General features: G+C 42.2%; 1 protein-coding gene across 1 annotated transcript in view; it reads right to left on the bottom strand.

The window, feature by feature from the left end:
* The window catches only part of LOC139268646 (laminin subunit gamma-1-like), a 72,186-nt gene that overhangs the window by 31,038 nt on the left and 22,739 nt on the right, over positions 1 to 18,409 (bottom strand). Inside the window, exons 2-6 of the mRNA XM_070887136.1 lie at positions 7,197 to 7,385; positions 5,242 to 5,362; positions 3,812 to 3,910; positions 2,579 to 2,715; positions 971 to 1,093 (exon numbers count right to left, since the gene is read on the bottom strand). Of these exons, the coding sequence (XP_070743237.1) occupies positions 971 to 1,093; positions 2,579 to 2,715; positions 3,812 to 3,910; positions 5,242 to 5,362; positions 7,197 to 7,385 (669 nt within the window). The remainder of the gene's footprint in view (positions 1 to 970; positions 1,094 to 2,578; positions 2,716 to 3,811; positions 3,911 to 5,241; positions 5,363 to 7,196; positions 7,386 to 18,409) is intronic.

The following is an 18,409-nucleotide window of genomic DNA, read 5'->3' on the forward strand; positions in this document are numbered from 1 at the left end:
TGAACATGAGTAATGACCATTATATTCAACCTATTATTCTGTATAACACAGTTCCTTAACCTGAAACAGTTTTGGCTTTGCCTTTAGCCAATTACCAACTATTAATAATAAATAGTTTCATCAACATCTTCCTTAATCCTTGTAAAGAAGCTGAGTTACACATCATTATTATGGAGTAGAGAAAACCAATGGTTAATCTCACTTTTAACTTGATCACTGTTTTCATAATTTAGCTAGCATAGTCATTTTTAAAATGCTATCTTGTAGTTCTCGTGCACTTTTCCCATATATGTTATGCTGACAAGGGCCGCAGAGATGGGATAGCTACTGGGAGTCATTACGAAAGTAGTAGTAACAGAGTAAATAATGTCAACAACAGAGGTAGGCCGCACTGTAATATCTCCCTGGGGTTAAAGTGCTATACTGATGTCAGTGAGGGGGCCAGAGCATGAAATTTTAAAAAATATAAGCATCGCAGATACTAACAATTTTTCAAGATTTGTTAATAAGGCTCCAGAATTACCAAACCTGAAATCTAATGATTCCCATTAACAACATAAAATGTCACCAAAAAACAACAGTTTCTTAAGGTGAGAATGTAAGAAACAGCATCAGAATAGATCAGTGTTGATAGTCGTTGTCAATATACTTGTAAACTTTACAAGCTCCAGCAAAATTGACAACCCAAATCCAATACCTATATTATAGAATGATGAATGTTATCATTAAGAATTCACAAGCCTGTGTAAAGCTGCAAATTCACGATTCTTGAAGAGACTCACTCTAAAATGAGTCAAAACGTTGTCATGCTTGAGATGGAGATCACTGAAAGTACAATCATCAAAACCATCCAAAAGCCTCTATTTCTATGGGCTGTTTATCAAATCATGGATCAGCAATTCGACATACATATATATGAAACAGCAATAACAAAATTGTGAAGCCATTACATGAATTGTTCTCAACTCACCTGGAGCAGCAAAGAATATTGGGTATTCATCTTTGGCTTCAACAATAATGTCACGTGATGATGATGATCTCATCAGAGGGAGATCGCCACCACTTCGGTGCTCTGCTTTCCATCCTTCGGCATCTGCTCACAAGAACAAATCGCATATTATTCATCACAATTAACAATACAATTTTAGAGAAATATCCTAATTTAGCTGTAATTAGTAAGTTAAACAAAACTAACTTTAAGCCATATAAAGATATTATGCTGCAAGATATCACCACTGTCTGGGACATTATTGCACAAATGTTGAACGAGCTCACATGAAATTCTCTCTTCACTATCTTAATTTCAATATAATGAAGAGGAATTTGATATGAGTATGTTAAGCATTCGTGTGGTAACATCACTGACAGCAATTTCTAACTTACATTGTTTACTGGTAATTTAATTGTGTTAAACTATCTGCAGTGAAATATCTTTCAGATGTGTTGTGGTGTATTCCTGTTCTGAAATATTTCATGTTGGGGTAACTTGCTTAACAATGTTGTGACTAAAGTGATGATGCTAATACAGTGACTACAGTTGGGTAACAGGCACAAGATTAGTTTTTAATTCAAATCGGCTGAGGTACAAATCAGTTTTTTGGTACAGGCGGAGATTAAAATGGCCTTTCAGCTCTGAAACCCTATCCTCTGCTGTATACTCTTATCATAGGAACATACTCTTATCAGTCTCCCTTCCCCTGCTACTGCTACAAGAAGACAAGCGGGCCCCAGGTGGGCAGAGGAAACGTTTCAAGGACACCCTCAAAGTCTCCTTGAAAAAAATTTAATATCCCCACCGATACCTGAAAATCCTTGACCCATGACCACCCAAAGTGGAGGAAAGGCATTTGGGAAAGCACTGAACACCTCGAGTCTTTTCACGGAGAGCAAGCTGAAGCCAAGCGTCGATAGCGGAAGGAGTGCACAGCAACCCAGGCACCCCGCCCACCTATTCCTTCAACCACCGTTTGCCCCACCTGTGACAGAGACTGTAGGTCCCGCATTGGACTCTTCAGTCACCTGAGAACTCATTTTTAGCGTGGAAGCAAGTCATCCTTGACTCCAAAGAATTGCCTATGATGATGACTGCTACAAGAGCACAGATTCATGCAAAGCTGGAAATAGCCAATCTACAAGCCACCAGTCTGAGGATAGTTATATTCCACCTTAAGTTTTCCTGTCCACCTCCTGAAGCATCGATTCCTTGCTGGGATATGGTTCTATGGACACTGGTTGCACTCCAGTACCTCTTCATTTAGACAATAAGTGTCTGTAAGCTAATTGAGCAGTGGGAACATTAGAGCTGAGATGATGAAATGAATAGCGATCAGGAGCAGGGACCCTGGCTAGTTTTCCTCATTATCATTAAGAGGCCCTTTTTATTTAGGTTATGCAGCCATTGCTTCCATCCTCAGGTTGAATTTTATGGTCTGGCTCAACCATGAGTTCTGACCCATGATCCCACTGTCATTCTTAATGACATTTTAATTAAATTCGTTTCAAGACTGATTTTTTTCTTTGGTTGTCCCCTCACTGATGAATGACACCTCAGTTCATTGCAGTCGAGCTGCTGCAGTACCTGAATCAAAGGTGGAGGCGATGCGATCCTTCCTGTAACCACCTTCCACATTGCAGACTGATGAATGGCCGAAGCAGAAACATGCTGAGCAACCCATGGGGTTGTCTGGATGAAGGTTGTGAAAACCCAACTTGCAACTGTGGGAGAGAATCAAACATTTGGAAAGTTATGGTTCTTGTCCCTCTTTTCCCCTCCAATTATTCTCCCCTGAGGGTGCAGATACAATGCTGGGGTACTTCAGTAACACGTGACAGAGGGCAACACCTGCCCCGATAGTCATTCTGCAAGTGTGAGTTTAGAGCGTGATTGTCGACAGACTAAAAAATGTGCAGCGCATCACAGCCAAGGCTCATTCCTATCCTTAACCGATGCATTTGCCAGCACAGGTCAATCGATACCAATTAGATGTGGGAACCATGGCTGAATTTTCACCTCCATAGATAAGGGGTACTGACGGCTAAGTGCAGCACTCCCTAGTGCTGTTCGATTGAAATCTGCTAACTCGGCACACACACAGGGAATTAAACTTGAAGCTTCCCTGGTCTATGCAGCTCAGTTCCACACGATGCCGTGCACTTACTCACTGAACCATTACACAGAGTAATTTCTCTACCCTGTGATCTGAATATTTAAGAAAAAATGCTGCCTTTCTTGAGCTGCTCGAGGGGCTGCTGACCACGTTACACTGCAGTAATGCTCTGAGACCTGCCACAGCTCATTGCCCCACCCCAGGCAGAGGTTGGAAAGTCTGCCTAAAAAATGCAAAAATAAACCTGGCCATGAAATATCAGTTAAGTTCAGAGCGTAATTTGTATTTTGTATATTTGTTCCAGATTTTTATGGTCCAAATATTTTCTATCGATGACCCCCTTTAAAAACTAAAACCTGAAAAAAACCCATAATCTAGCTTTTTTTAAACTGGCAATAAAAAATGAGCTTAAAGGTCCTTAAAGATGTTACAGTTTAGAAAAATGCATTTCTATGTATTTTTGTAGCACAGATACCTCGAGCTGACAGACAGAGGGAGGGACTGGGATGGCTGAGAATAAGATGTGTCGCTGCAAGGACAGCTAATCAGTAACACCACCAGTCAAAAGTACTTCAAACTCTACTAATGCGACTTCAGGGCTGCAGAACAATATATTTGTTACTATTAATTGTAAGTGTAGTCTAAAAGGCTATAAAATTGAACCAGATTTTTCTAACTCAGTGTAATAGTTATAAAACACTTACCGGTTACAGTTGGACCCTTCCACATTATATTTACAGCTACATCTTCCTGTCTCACTGTTACAGATCTCTGTAATACCAGCCATATTACAGGTACAGCGCCTGCCAATACAAAACACAATTTAATAATTAAAGATAAACTGCGTATCAAGCAGTGATTCATTTGGGCGGGACATTGCAGATGGCAGATTTTTTTTCCCGCTAATTCCTCCCACCCTGCCCTGAAGACACGAACTCCCACCTGGATGTGGTTCCATAGCCGTTCTTTATTATAATGAAGAGGAAATTTATTATAATTAAGAGTGCAATGAGGTGAGTTAACATGGAGTGATGTGGGTTTGTGCCCATGCTTGCCCATGCCGTGAATGCATGAGATGGTACGCACATGGTTCAAGTGTTGGCAAAGAGCTGAGAAACAGCTCAGTGACCAATGCGAACTGTGCAAATATTTCTGGTGCTATGTGGCACTTGCACATTGATTGCATAGAATTACATAGAATGTACAGCACAGAAAGGCCTTTCGGCCCAAATGGTCTGTGCCAGTGTGTATGCTCCACATGAATTTCCTCCCACCCTACTAATCTTATATGTTAATCTCCTGCCTGATTGTTGGACCTGCAATATTGTGTGCAGTGTTGAGCACCCTGTTATAGATAGGACATAAAAGCAATGATAAAGGTATCATGTAAACTCACTCGGATGTTACCAGGGATGAAAATTTACAATTACGAAGAGTTTAAGCTTTACACCAGGGCTGTGGAGTTAAAGGATGATGTGATAGAGGTCTTCAAGATTATGAAGGGTTATGTTGAGGTAAACAGTGATGGATTGCTTTTACTGATTGGTGAGATGGTAACAAGATGGCATAAGTTTAAGATAATCATAAAAGAATTAAAGAAATTAAATTTGCACAGGGGGTGTTTAGAATGTGGAATTCTCTGCCACAAACTGTTGTTGAAGCAGGACCCATAAAAGGGAATTAGATAGTTACTTGGAAAAGAGGAATATTAAAGGGTATGGAGAGGGAGCAGGAGAATGGGATTAGACTGGGTGGCTCAAAAACACTGGCACAGCCTTACTGAGCTAAATGGTTATTTCTGTAACATAACATTATATAGAACATTGAAAATGTAGAGGTGAAATTATAAGAAAACTCCAAATGTTGCAAATCAGAAATAAAACAGACAACATTGTAAATAAACAGTAGATCCGCCAGCATCTCAACAGGGAAAAGGCAGGTTTACATTTTAAGCACAGAATTGACGAAGGGTCTATGCTTAAAACACTAGCCTAACTTTTCTCTTTGCAAATACTGACTTCCCAGCATTTTCTGTTTTTATTATACATCATAAATGCAGCCTATGTAATATGGTCATCAATATTCATTGGAGAGAAAAACAACTCCAGACAGGAGGTGTTATCAGGTCACTTACTTGCAACCAGTGCTGGATAATGAGTAAAAGCCAGGTTGGCATTTGTCACATTTGTCTCCAATCACACCTTCTGGTTTACACCTACAGCGACCATGGTTGTCACAACTGCTACTGGTGGAACCTGAGAGATACAGAAAACATGAAAATGACAGCATTTTAGTGAGAGTAGGAAATGTATGTCAGCTTCGCTTAGTTGGAAGCACGTTTACCTCTGATCAGAGGTTTGTGGGTCCAAACTCCATCCCAAGATTTTAAGATCAGAATCTGGGTTGATCCTCTGGCACAATACTAAGGAACTGACTGCTACATTATCAGAGCTGCTGCCCTCTGGGCGATATATAAAACAAAGGTTCAGGTCGATATTAAAGAACCCACAGCACTACTTGGAGGAAGAGATAGGAGATGACCGAGCTAACATGGTTTCAGGTGGGGTGGAGTGTATATGTTGAGATACACAAGGTATCGCAATTGCGGGGTCAGGCCCGATGGACTAGAGGGTCTTTACCTGTCCGTTATTGTTTGTATGTTAGCAGCATTCTTTCACAACGGATTAGCTAAACATTAATCTCTTGGCTGTCTGCGTGATGCTTTGCATATCTATGTTACAGTTCCAAAAGTAGCCCATTATATGAAGCGTTTTCAGATGTTTCAACAATGTGATAAAGAACATTTTGAATAATGCTCTCCCCTAATTTTTGCTTAATATGAGAACCATCATATATACTCTAATCTGTTTACATATAAACAATGTACAAAAAACAAAGTTGTTCTTTTTTTTCCAATTGTTCTTCAAACACTCTCCTATCCTAGAGGGTAAGTAGAGCTATCCGTTTCCTGGGCACTCATGATGCCACCTTGGCAAAGTCAAAGTGAAGCACAAAGACAGTCTATGGAGTCTTTTAGGTCACCAATTTTGTGTTGCTAAGGATGAGATATAATGCAATTCAAACAGTTAATTTTATCTTGCTTTTATACAATAACTGGGAACCTATGCAGTCAGTACATTAATAATGTCACAATAACTAACCAAGTATTCTCATTGCTTTTTCCAATAGAGGTCCCTTGATAACAAGGCAAAAATATACTTTAAACATACAGGAGCTATTTCCATTCTACGAAAAAGATTTGAGCTTTCAGCAGGAAAGGTATTAGGGCCACGCAGCCTGCATGAGGCTCTGAGTCAGTTAAGGGTCGCGAGCAGGTCCAGTGAAAGAACACCTATGCAATGGTCATCGCTGATCCCTGATGATTTTGTCAACTATTTTTGCATTACCTTTTGCAAACATGCCTTTTCACGATTGTACGTGTGCAGATTTTACACCAGATTAGCTGTCTTTCAATGGTATTGCCACTTCTATTTGTTTGCAGCCTTAAAGAGTGGAGAATAAAAAGCCAGCTCCCATACTCTCTGGTTTGCACATGCTCAAATGAAAGTGTCTAATCACCTCAACATACATCTTGAAGTGCCCAGTATAAAAAATCCACGGACTGGTAAAACACAATTATCTTTGTCTTTTCTCTTCTATAGAAAAAAGCTTGCTGTTAAATCAAGGGAGAATGCATCGTTCTCCTTCCATCGGCTAGACTCTGAAATATAAACAGTTGCAGCTGCAGGGAAGCAATAGGTGGCTCTATGAATCTGCAATCACATTTAGGTCTCCTGTAGCAGCACAGTAAATGCAGGGTGCTGGTCTTGTTCATTTGCACTCTCTAATAGTCAATTTTCACAAAATCATCCATAGAGATTGATATCAATTATTTGAGGTGGAAAGCGGGCCAGAGTTCACTCTCCCAAGACTAGAATGATTCTTTAAGGTAAAATCAAAATGCCTAACGATGTCATCCTTGAACATGTTTGATCTTAATCCAATGAATCTTATGGCAAATGCTTTAACTGTCAGCTTCTACAAGCCGAACGCTATAAAAGGGCATGAATTCTAATTCCATGAACTTACCCAGTGAGTTGCATCTGCAGGGCTGACACTGTCCCCCTGGTCTTAGAGGGTAGTGATTTTCCTTACATTTCTCGCAGTGTACTCCCTCAGTGTTACCGACACAGTTCACACAGTGCGTACCACTTCCGGTCTGTTGTTGCAGTACAGGGTCCCACACACAATGCCAAGCTCTGCGATTACAGTTGCATTCTGTGGGAAGACAGTAAATAGCATGAACAATGTCCAAACTGTCACGACTACTTGATACCAGTGAATTTTTCAGACTCTTCAAGTGACAATGCCCATCAATGGTACCAACAGGTGCAGCAATACATTAGCAATAGAGGTCAAAGTTCACCCGATTGATAGAAACAATTCTTTCTGCATGGGCTTATATCAATTATTTTCTTTGATATTATTTCAAGTTCACACCAATCATGTAAAATAACTCTGTTCTAGTCAGACAACTGCACAAAGGAAAGGCTGCAGTCGACTGTGTAAGCTTTGACCTGTAACCTCATTGTGATGTCAAATGAACCAGTTTAAAAAAATACATTGTCCAGGTAATTAAATATTAAAGTTAAAATGGCAACAAACTCGCAACCCAGAAGATTTATAAAGTAATGAACTTAAAAGCATTATATTGATAGGGAACCATAGCATGACCACAGTGGGGTTGGTGAGGCCGCATCTGGAATATTGTGCACAGTTTTGGTCTCCTAACTTGAGGAAGGACATTCTTGCTATTGAGGGAGTGCAGCGAAGGTTCACCAGACAGATTCCCGGGATGGTGGGACTGACATATCAAGAAAGACTGGATCAACTGGGCTTGTATTTACTGGAGTTCAGAAGAATGAGAGGGGATCTCATAGAAACATTTAAAATTCTGACGGGTTTAGACAGGTTAGATGCAGGAAGAATGTTCCCAATGTTGGGGAAGTCCAGAACCAGGGGTCACAGTCTAAGGATAAGGGGTAAGCCATTTAGGACCGAGATGAGGAGAAACTTCTTCACCCAGAGAGTGGTGAATCTGTGGAATTCTCTACCACAGAAAGTTGTTGAGGCCAATTCACTAAATATATTCAAAAAGGAGTTAGATGTAGTCCTTACTACTAGGGGGATCAAGGGGTATGGCGAGAAAGCAGGAATGGGGTACTAAAGTTGCATGTTCAGCCATGAACTCATTGAATGGCGGTGCAGGCTCGAAGGGCTGAATGGCCTACTTCTGCACCTATTTTCTATGTTTCTATGTAATCCCTGAGGGCCATTTTGTTGGGTCTCTGAGGGCTGTCTCTCATAAATGGAATGGCTTGGTAACAACTCAAGCAGACCTTCACATATCATAACCCATCATATTACCACAGAACTCACTTACAAACTCTGAACTATTTATTAGAGATGACTTCTTATAATTTAAAATAGAAACACTGTATCCTACAGCAATTAATTTTAGAAACTGCCATTTCTCTTTTATTATGCTAGCTTCTACATATTCCTTTATTAAGAATATTTTAGTAAAATAACCAATATCAGATTTATAAAAACAAGTGGTATATAGTTTCCCCAAGTAACAGTCACTGCAATCGAAAGGTCATTCATTCTACAGATTGTGCTAAGGCAGTCTGATCATGTGATACGGTGCAATGTAAATGTATTTATTTTTTAAATCTGCTTCTATTAGAGTCCAAATCTATCAAGTTCCTAATCTGAATTTAATAGCACTTATGATCTGTAATTCACTTTATTTTGAGTCCTTCAACAGTTATTACCCACACATTTCCCACTTTAGCCAGTCACAAGCAGACTAGCTATGCAATGTCTACAGTGCAGCTTTAGGCTATTTTTGTTTGTGAAATAACTGTCTTCCATTACAAAATGTAATGAGATGAGTGGGCCTGACCTTTTAGGTAAGGACTCTGTAAAGCAGGTTATTAAAAATTCAGTTTACATCAGCAACACTCGGTAAGTTTGCACTAACTCCGATGCACAAGGAAGTGCCACAAGATGGCACTGTTTCTCTTTCAGATTTGGAACAAAGCCCTTCCTCTTCCCTGTATTCTCACTGAAAGCCAAACCCCATCACACTGTCTCCCATTCGAACAAATTCACAGTGGAATCACCTCCAACCCCTTACAACTAGTGTAGATAGACTGTCGGATGAGCTGTTTTCTTTTTCCAGGCTAATTAAATCTTTCAATCTTTTCAACATCATACAGGAAACATCATCCCTACTGTAATACCTGGTGTTCCATAAATGCAGTAAGATCAATGGTTTATAGCAGGTTGCATATAGCAGCGCCTCCAACAAACAGTAAAGGAGAAATTGGTAACTTCTTGCGACTGTCTCGTCGCTGAGAGCATGCAGAAATCAAGCACAGTTACCGGGAAGGAGCATGCGGCAAACCAGGCTCCCCACCCACCCTTCCCTTCAACCACTGTCTGCCCCACCTGTTACAGAGACTGTAATTCTCCCATTGAACTCATTTCTAGAGTGGAAGCAAGTCTTCCTCGATTTTGAGGGACTGCCTATGATGGTGGTAACTGTGCAACCCACAGACTGGATTTACAGCGATTGGCCTCTCTAAAAGAGAGTATTTTTTGTGTTCCTTTTATTTGTCCCTTCCCATTTTCTCCTTACCGCTCCTGAAGACATTGCCTCATGCTGAGATACAGATCTCTGGCAGTGTTCACCCTTTAGCACCTCACCCAAGTGCCAATTCTTCATGTGCAAACCTGGGCAATCAATGTCAGCAGACTATTTATCATGGAGGAAATCAAAGCCAAGTTCCTGCCTTGTCGACGCCTGTGAGCATTTGTTGTTCTTTTTGCAGTATTAGACTCACTGTATCTTTTATTACCAATATCGAGGCACAAAAAAGATTGAAAGAGCAGGTCAGAGGCTGGGTATTCTGTGGCGAGTGTCTCACCTCCCAACTCCCCAAAGCCTTTCCACCATCTACAAGGCACAAGTCAGGAATGTGATGGAATACTCTCCATTTGCCTGGATCAGTGCAGCTGCAACAACACTCAAGAAGCTTGACACATTCAGAACAAACCAGCCGCTTGATTGGCATCCCATCCACCAACTTAAACATTCACTCCCTCCACCACCAACGCACTGTGGCTGCAGTGTGTACCATCTATAAGATGCACTGCAGCATTTTGTCAAGGCTTCTTCAGCAGCACCTCCCAAACCCGTGACCTCTAGCACCTGAAACAATTGCCTACGATAATTGTTTTCTCCAATTGAATATTGGGAAGACCGAAGCCATTGTTTTTGGTCCTCGCCACAAACTCGGTTCCCCAGATACTGACTCCATCCCTCTCCCCCACTCCTGTCTGAGGCTAAACCAGACTGTTCGCAACCTTGGTGTCAAATTTGACCCTGAAATGAGCTTTCGACCACATATCCACAGCATAACTAAGACCGCCTATTTCCACCTCTGTAACATCGCCTATCTCCGCCTTTGCCTCAGCTCATCCGCTGTTGAAGCCCTCATCTATGCCTTTGTTACCTCTAGACTTGACTATTCCAATGTACTCCTGGCTGGCCTCCCATATTCTACCCTACGTAAACTAAAGGTGATCCAAAACTCGGCTGCCTATGTCCTAACTCGCACCAAGTCCCGCTCACCCATTACCCCTGTGCTCGCTGACCTACATTGGTCCATATTTTCAAATCCCTCCATGGCCTCACCCCTCCCTATCTCTGTAATCTCCTCCAGCCCCACCCCCGGGATGTCTGCGCTCCTCTAATTCTGCCCTCCTGAACATCCCTGATTGTAATCATTCACCCATTGGTGGCCATGCCTTCTGTTGCCTAGGCCCCAAGCTCTGGAACTCCCTCCCTAAACCTCTCCACCTATCTTCCTCTCTTTCCTCCTTCAAGAGGCTCTTTAAAACATACCTCATTGACCAAGCTTTTGGTCACCTATGCTAATTTCTACTTATGTGGCTCGATGTCATATTTTTATCGCATAATACTCCTGTGAAGTATCTTGGGACGTTTCACTGCGTTAAAGGTGCTTTATAAATACAAGTAGTTGTTGTTGTTGTTGTTGTTGTTGTAGAAGGACAAGACAGCAGGCGCATGGGAACAACATCACCTGCAAGTTCCCCTCCAAGTTACACATTATCCTGACTTGGAAATATATCACCGTTCCTTCATTGTCGCTGGGTCAAAATCCTGGGACGCCCTCCTGAACATCACTGTGGGAGTACCTTCACCACAGGACTGCAGTGGTTCAAGAAGGTGGCTCACCACCATTTTCTCAAGGGCAATTAGGGATGGGCAATAAATGCTGGCCTTGCCAGCAACGCCCACATCCCAGGAATGAATAAAAATAAAGATACTTAATTCCATTGCCCAAGCCTTGCCTAAGTCTAAGCTCTTTGCTTTTAGTTCAAAGGGCACGCCATTTTAAGCGGTGAAATACTCCACATTGGTGCTGAAGTTTGGTTGACTTTGCTTCCATGACTTCTTTGGATTTAGCTCCTTACTGCATCGTGAGCAGGAAGAGGAAACCCTAGCTGGTTTCCCCTCCCAAGCTCAGAGACACTGGGGATTATTGTAGTACACCTAGTCCTAACCTCAGCTGTGATTTGTCAGCTTTGCGTGGACTGTCAGTGATGAAACCTGGTACCCTCCGGTCTGCCCAGACACGCTAAACCATTGGGTGAACCAGTAAACCTTCCAAGTGGGTTTGCCAGACATTTGATGCAAATCAAATCTTGCCATTGTGGTTTGAAAACGTCAGCCCATGACGTGATGCCACCACAACAATAACTGTTGCACAGCAATTTCAGTTACTCCCTTTCCACAGAAGTACACATGATAACCGTCCTATTACTTGGGGTAAGTGAGTCTGGCCATAACGACTTTAAAGTACTGCAACAGACAAATAGCACCCTGCCTTTGTTGTGACAAGAATTGGCCAATAATTACCATTAATTTGCAAGCTCTACTTAGACATGCTACAAAACAGTTGCATTTATTGCAGTGCAATGATACTGTGAGACTAAACTCTTCCTCCTGCCTGTAGCTTCACTTTATTGAAATCAAGGCAAAACACAACACATTAGCCCGGAATTTGCATCAGCAGTAAAGCAACGATGCTCGGCATTAACCTCGAAAAAAAGCTGCCCACAAAGATCCATCGGTCTCTGTGGCAGGAAGTTCAGCTCTCCAGCCCTTTGTTTTAATCTGACGCCAAATCAAGTGTATCTCCGGCATCCTGCAACAGTCATGTCATCAAGCAGGCTAAGCAGCCAATCACATTGCAGAATTCTCAAACCAGGAAGTAAAATGCACTGATTATCCTTCACTTTTTGTTCATTTTACAGGGAGCGAAATAAAGATTGGGACATACACATAAGGCTGAAGTTGAAATATCATAAACAAACTTTAAAAAAATATTATTTTAAAAACCATGGAATGCCTAATTATATTAATGGGAAAATTTGACATTCCACAAATATAAAATGAGTTTTCCAGGGCCAGAATGGTTGTTCAGCAGTCAGTACGCTATTAAACCCAGCTACACTTCTTTCAGCAAGGCATAACTTTTTCGGGAGGGGTTTAAGAGTGATATTCCAGCAGAATAGGGGAAGTTCTCGTCCCTCGGTGTGATTTGAATTTATTGCAAGCTATGGGGATTTCCACGTTGATCTGCGCAGGTGCTAAATCCTGAAGCTGCTGTCAGTTTCATAGGGATATTGACAGCGAACAGTGACAGTTTCGCTGTCATTATCACCGCAGAATCCAGGCCAATGTTTTTTCTTCCCATTTCCTTCCATGCTGAATGCACTGGTATTTAGTTCACAGAGGCAACATGGAGTTATACTTGAGCACATTTTTTACACTTTAATCTATAAAAAGTTAACAATAGCTGTTAAGATTTTAACGATTACAAAGAGCCACTTGGGCCAATTAGTTAACAGTTAACCAGTTTTCATAACTGGTGCAAGTGATTGGGGGGAGTGGCACAACATACATAAATCTGCTGCGCAGTAGTGTGATTTGTTCCCCAGCACCGCAGGATCGAGAGGCAGTATCTGAGTGATAAATCTCTGGTCCTTTCTATAAATAATGTCATGACAAAATCTCTTTTTTAACCCTTTTCCTCATTCCTGGTTCACACTGTTTGCAAGTTAAGCATTGCAGTGATATATCTCTGTCAATGATTGAATTTACAGTGCTTAGCACAGTCCTGCTTTGTAGTTTGGAAGTTACAGTGGTTTTGTTTTGAGTTTTATTCGAGCACAAACACTGCAACATTCCTCAAGTGTCTCATTATTTAATATTCCACATGTTCATCACTGTAATACAAATTATTGTTAAGTAATACCTCGAAACCCAGTGACTGAACATCATCATGTCATTATTTTGCTGCGTATCTAGATTCGCTATCTCAACTGACTTGTAAATAATGTGCTTTGTAGTTAGTGATCCGGGCTTTTATTGAAGTGTAACCATGCAGAGTTTATTGATCACCAAATGAGGCATGAGACAAGTACCTTATATCACACAATACAAATTCATGACTGGATAGACCAGTTTATTAAGTACACGCATATACAGACACAAATAATGCTCATCAGTCTTAGAGCTCTAATTAGAATTGATCTTCACTTTCCACATCCATGGATTCTCACTGCCAACATTTTGGATAAATTGTCTGCCTTATTCAGAAATTAGGATATAACTCCAGGTAAGCAATGTAACATAATGCAGTCCAGACTCACAGGATGAAAGTCTCCTGGTGTGCCTGTCTGGCTGTAAAAATCCCACATGAATTAGTTTGGGCAATCTCAATCTAGTTGCTACTGCTCAGAAACCAATAGCATAAAACTTCTAACTGAGCGGTCTCATTCAGAGAGGTCACAGGTGGCTGGTGTTTGAAATGGAAATATTTCACAATAAGGATTGTGGCACATGATTAGTGCAGAGTAGCAAAAGCTTGGCTCTGCATTTAACCATGGTATACTTGATTTAATCATTCAACCATTTAACCATGTTATACTTGATGCTACAGGAAAAATGCAGGGAACAGCGCCAGCCCTTATACGTTCTTCGACCTTACAAAAGCCTTTGACACTGTCAACTATGGAGTGTCTTCCTCCGTTTCAGATGCCCCCAAAAGTTCGTCACCATCCTCCGCCTGCTCCACGATGACATGCAGGCCATGATCCTTATCAACGGATCCATCACAGACCCAATTCACATTGGGACCAGGGTCAAACCGGGCTGCGTCATTGTCCCAACCCTCTTCTCAATCTTTCTCGCCACCATGCTCCACCTCACAGTCAACAAGCTGGAGTGGAACTAAATTACAGAACCATTGGGAACCTGTACAACCTGCGCCGTCTCCAGGCCAGATCCAACACCACCCCAACCTCTGTCGTTGAGCTACAGTACGTGGACGATGTCTGCGTCTGCCCTTATAGATGGCCTTCTTCGACCGTACGAAAGCAAGGGCCTTACGCTAAACATCCGTAAGACAAAGGTCCTCCACCAGCCTGTCCTCACCGCACAGCACTGCCCCCCAGTCATCAAGATCCACGGCATGGCCCTGGACACCGTAGATCACTTCCCATATCTCGGGAGCCTCTTATCAACAAGAGCAGGCATCGACGACGAGGTCCAACACCGCCTCCAGTGCAGCCTTCGGCCGCCTGAGGAAAAGAGTGTTTGAAGACCAGGCCCTCAAAACTGCCACCAAGCTCATAGTCTACAGGGCTGTATAATACCAGCCCTCCTGTATGGCTCAGAGACATGGACCATGTACAGTAGACACCTCAAGTTGCTGGAGAAATATTACCAACGATGTCTCTGCAAGATCCTACAAATCCCCTGGAAGGACAGGCGCATCAACATCAGCGTCCTCATTCAGGCTAACATCCCCAGCATTGAAGCACTGACCACACTCGATCAGCTCCGCTGGGCAGGCCCCATAGTCCGCATGCCAGAGACAAGACTCCCAAAGCAAGTGCTCTACTCGGAGCTCCCTCATGGCAAACGAGCCAAAGGTGGTCAGCGGAAACTCTACAAGGACACCCTCAAAGCCTCCCTGATAAAGTGCAGCATTCCCACTGACACCTGGGAGTCCGTGGCCCAAGACCACCCTAATCGGGGGAAGTGCATCCGGGAGGGCGCTGAGCACCTCGAGTCTCAACGCCGAGAGCATGCAGAAATCAAGTGCAGGCAGCGGAAAGAGCATGCGGCAAATCAGTCCCACCTACCCCTTCCCTCAACCACTACCTGTCCCACCTGTAACAGATTCTGTGGCTCTCGTATTGGACTGTTCAGCCACCAAAGAACTCACTTGAGGAATGGAAGCAAGTCTTCCTCAATTCCGAGGGACTGCCTATGGTGGGAATGACTTGATGCTAAAGCTAGATGTCTCAAATGGGAATATTTTGTATTTCCCAACACTAAGACCCTCCCTTTCATGAGTGCCAAACAAAACCTAGAACATAAGAACATAAGAAATAGGAGCAGGAGTAGGTCATTTGGCCCCTCGGGCCTGCTCCGCTATTTAATAAGATCATGGCTGATCTGATCATTGACACAGCTCCACTTCCCTGCCCGCTCCCCATAATCCTTTATTCCTTTATCGCTCAAAAATCTGTCTATCTCCGTTTTAAATATATTCAATTACCCAGCCTCCATAGCTCACTGGGGCAAAGAATTCCACAGATTTACAACCCTCTGAGAGAAGAAATTCTGATCTTCTCAGTTTTAAATGGGCGGCGCCTTATTCTGAGACTATGCCCCCTAGTTTTAATTTCCACTATGAATAGAAATATCCTCTATGCATCCACCTTGTCGAGCCCCCTCATTATCTTATATGTTTTGAAAAGATCACCTCTTATTCTTCTGAACTCCAATGAGTATAGGCCCAACCTACTCAACCTATCTTCATACGTCATCCTCCTCATCACCGGAATCAATCTAGTAAACCTTCTCTGAACAGCCTCCAATGCAAGTATATCCTTCCTTAAATATGGAGACGAAAGCTGTACACAGTACTCTAGGTGTGGCCTCATCAATACCCTGTACAGTTATAGCAGGACTTCTCTGCTTTTATACTCCATCCCCCTTGCAATAAAGGCCAACATTCCATTTGCCTTCCTGATTATTTGCTGTACCTGCATATTAACTTTTTGTGTTTCATACACAAGAACCTCCAGGTCCCTTTGTATTGCAGCACTTTGCAATTTTTCTCCATTTAAATTATAATTTGCTTTTCTATTTTTACTGCCAAAGTGGATAAACTCACATTTTCCCACATTATACTCAATCTGCCAAATTTTTGCTCACTCACTTAGCCTGTCTATATCCCTGTGCAGATTTTTTGTGTCCTCCTCACAATTTGCTCTCCCACCCATCTTTGTATCATCAGCAAACTTGGCTACATTACACTCGGTCCCTTCGTCCAAGTCATTAATATAGATTGTAAATAGTTGAGACCCAGCACGATCCCTGCAGCACCCCACTAGTTACTGTTTGACAACCGGAAAATGACCCATTTATCCCAACTTTCTGTTTTCTGCTAAAAAGAAAAGATGCAACATGAATTTAGGGGAAAAAAACATATCATTTACATGGAAACATAGAAACATAGAAAATAGGTGCAGGAGTAGACCATTCGGCCCTTCGAGCCTGCACCACCATTCAATATGATCATGGCTGATCATGCAACTTCATTACCCCATTCCTGTTTTCTCTCCATACCCCTTGAGCCCTTTAGCCGAGAGGGCCACATCTAACTCCCTTTTGAATATATCTAACGAACTGGCCTCAACAACTTTCTGTGGTAGAGAATTCCACATGCTCACAACTCTCTGAGTAAAGAAGTTTCTCCTCAACTCGGTCATAAATGGCTTACCCCTTAATCTTAGACTGTGACCCCTGGTTCTGGACTTCCCCAACATCGGGAACATTCTTCCTGCATCTAACCTGTCCATTCCCGTCATAAATGTATATTTCTAAGAGATCCCCTCTCATTCTTCTAAATTCCATTGAATATAAGCCTAGTCGATCCAGTCTTTCTTCATATATCAGTCCTATCATCCCAGGAATCAGTCTGGTGAACCTTCGTTGCATTCCCTCAATAGTAAGAATATCCTTCCTCCGATGAGGAGACCAAAACTGTACACAATATTCAAGGTGTGGCCTCACCAAGGCCCTGTACAACTGTAGTAAGACCTCTCTGCTCCTATACTCAAATCCTCTCGCTATGAAGGCCAACATGCTATTTGCCTTCTTCACTGCCTGCTATATCTGTATGCCAACTTTCAATGACTGATGTACCATGACATCCAGGTCTCGTTGCACCTTCCCTTTTAATAATTTGTCACCCTTCAGATAATAATCTGCCTTCCTGTTTTTACCACCAAAGTGGATAACCTCACATTTATCTACATTATACCGCATCTGCCATGTATTTGCCCATTCATCTAACCTGTCCAAGTCATCCTACAGCCTCTTAGCATACTCCTCACAGCTCACACTGCCACCCAGCTTAGTGTCATCTGCAAACTTGGAGATATTACATTCAATTCCTTCGTCTAAATCATTAAAGTATATTGTAAATAGCTGGGGTCCCAGCACTGAACCTTGCGGTACCCCAATAGTCACTGCCTGCCATTCTGAAAAGGACCCATTTATTCCTACTCTTTGCTTCCTGTCTGCCAACCACTTCTCTATCCACGTCAATACATTACCCTCAATACCATGTGCTTTAATTTTGCACACTAATCTCTTGTGTGGGACCTTGTCAAGAGCCTTTTGAAAGTATAAATACATCACATCCACTGGCTCCCCCTTGTCCACTCTACTAGTTACATCCTCAAAAAACTCTGGAAGATTTGTCAAGCATTATTTCCCTTTCATAAATCCATGCTGACTTGGACCGATCCTGTCACTGCTTTCCAAATGCGCTGCTATTACATCTTCAATAATTGATTCCAACATTTTCCCCACCACCGATGTTAGGCTGATCTCTCTCCCTCCTTTTTTAAAAAGTAGGGTTACATTAGCTACCCTCCAGTTGAAAGGAACTGATGCAGAGTCTATAGAATGTTGGAAAATGACACCGATGCATCCACTATTTCTAGGGCCACTTCCTTAAGTATTCTTCTGACAGAGTCACTGCTGAAACACTAACATGGCTTTTCTCTTGTGACAAGTGTTAGTCATGGCTCAGTGAGTAACACTCTCGTCTCTGGGT

This window comes from Pristiophorus japonicus, chromosome 8, assembly GCF_044704955.1.
Source record: "Pristiophorus japonicus isolate sPriJap1 chromosome 8, sPriJap1.hap1, whole genome shotgun sequence".
NCBI classification, from domain to species: domain Eukaryota; kingdom Metazoa; phylum Chordata; class Chondrichthyes; family Pristiophoridae; genus Pristiophorus; species Pristiophorus japonicus.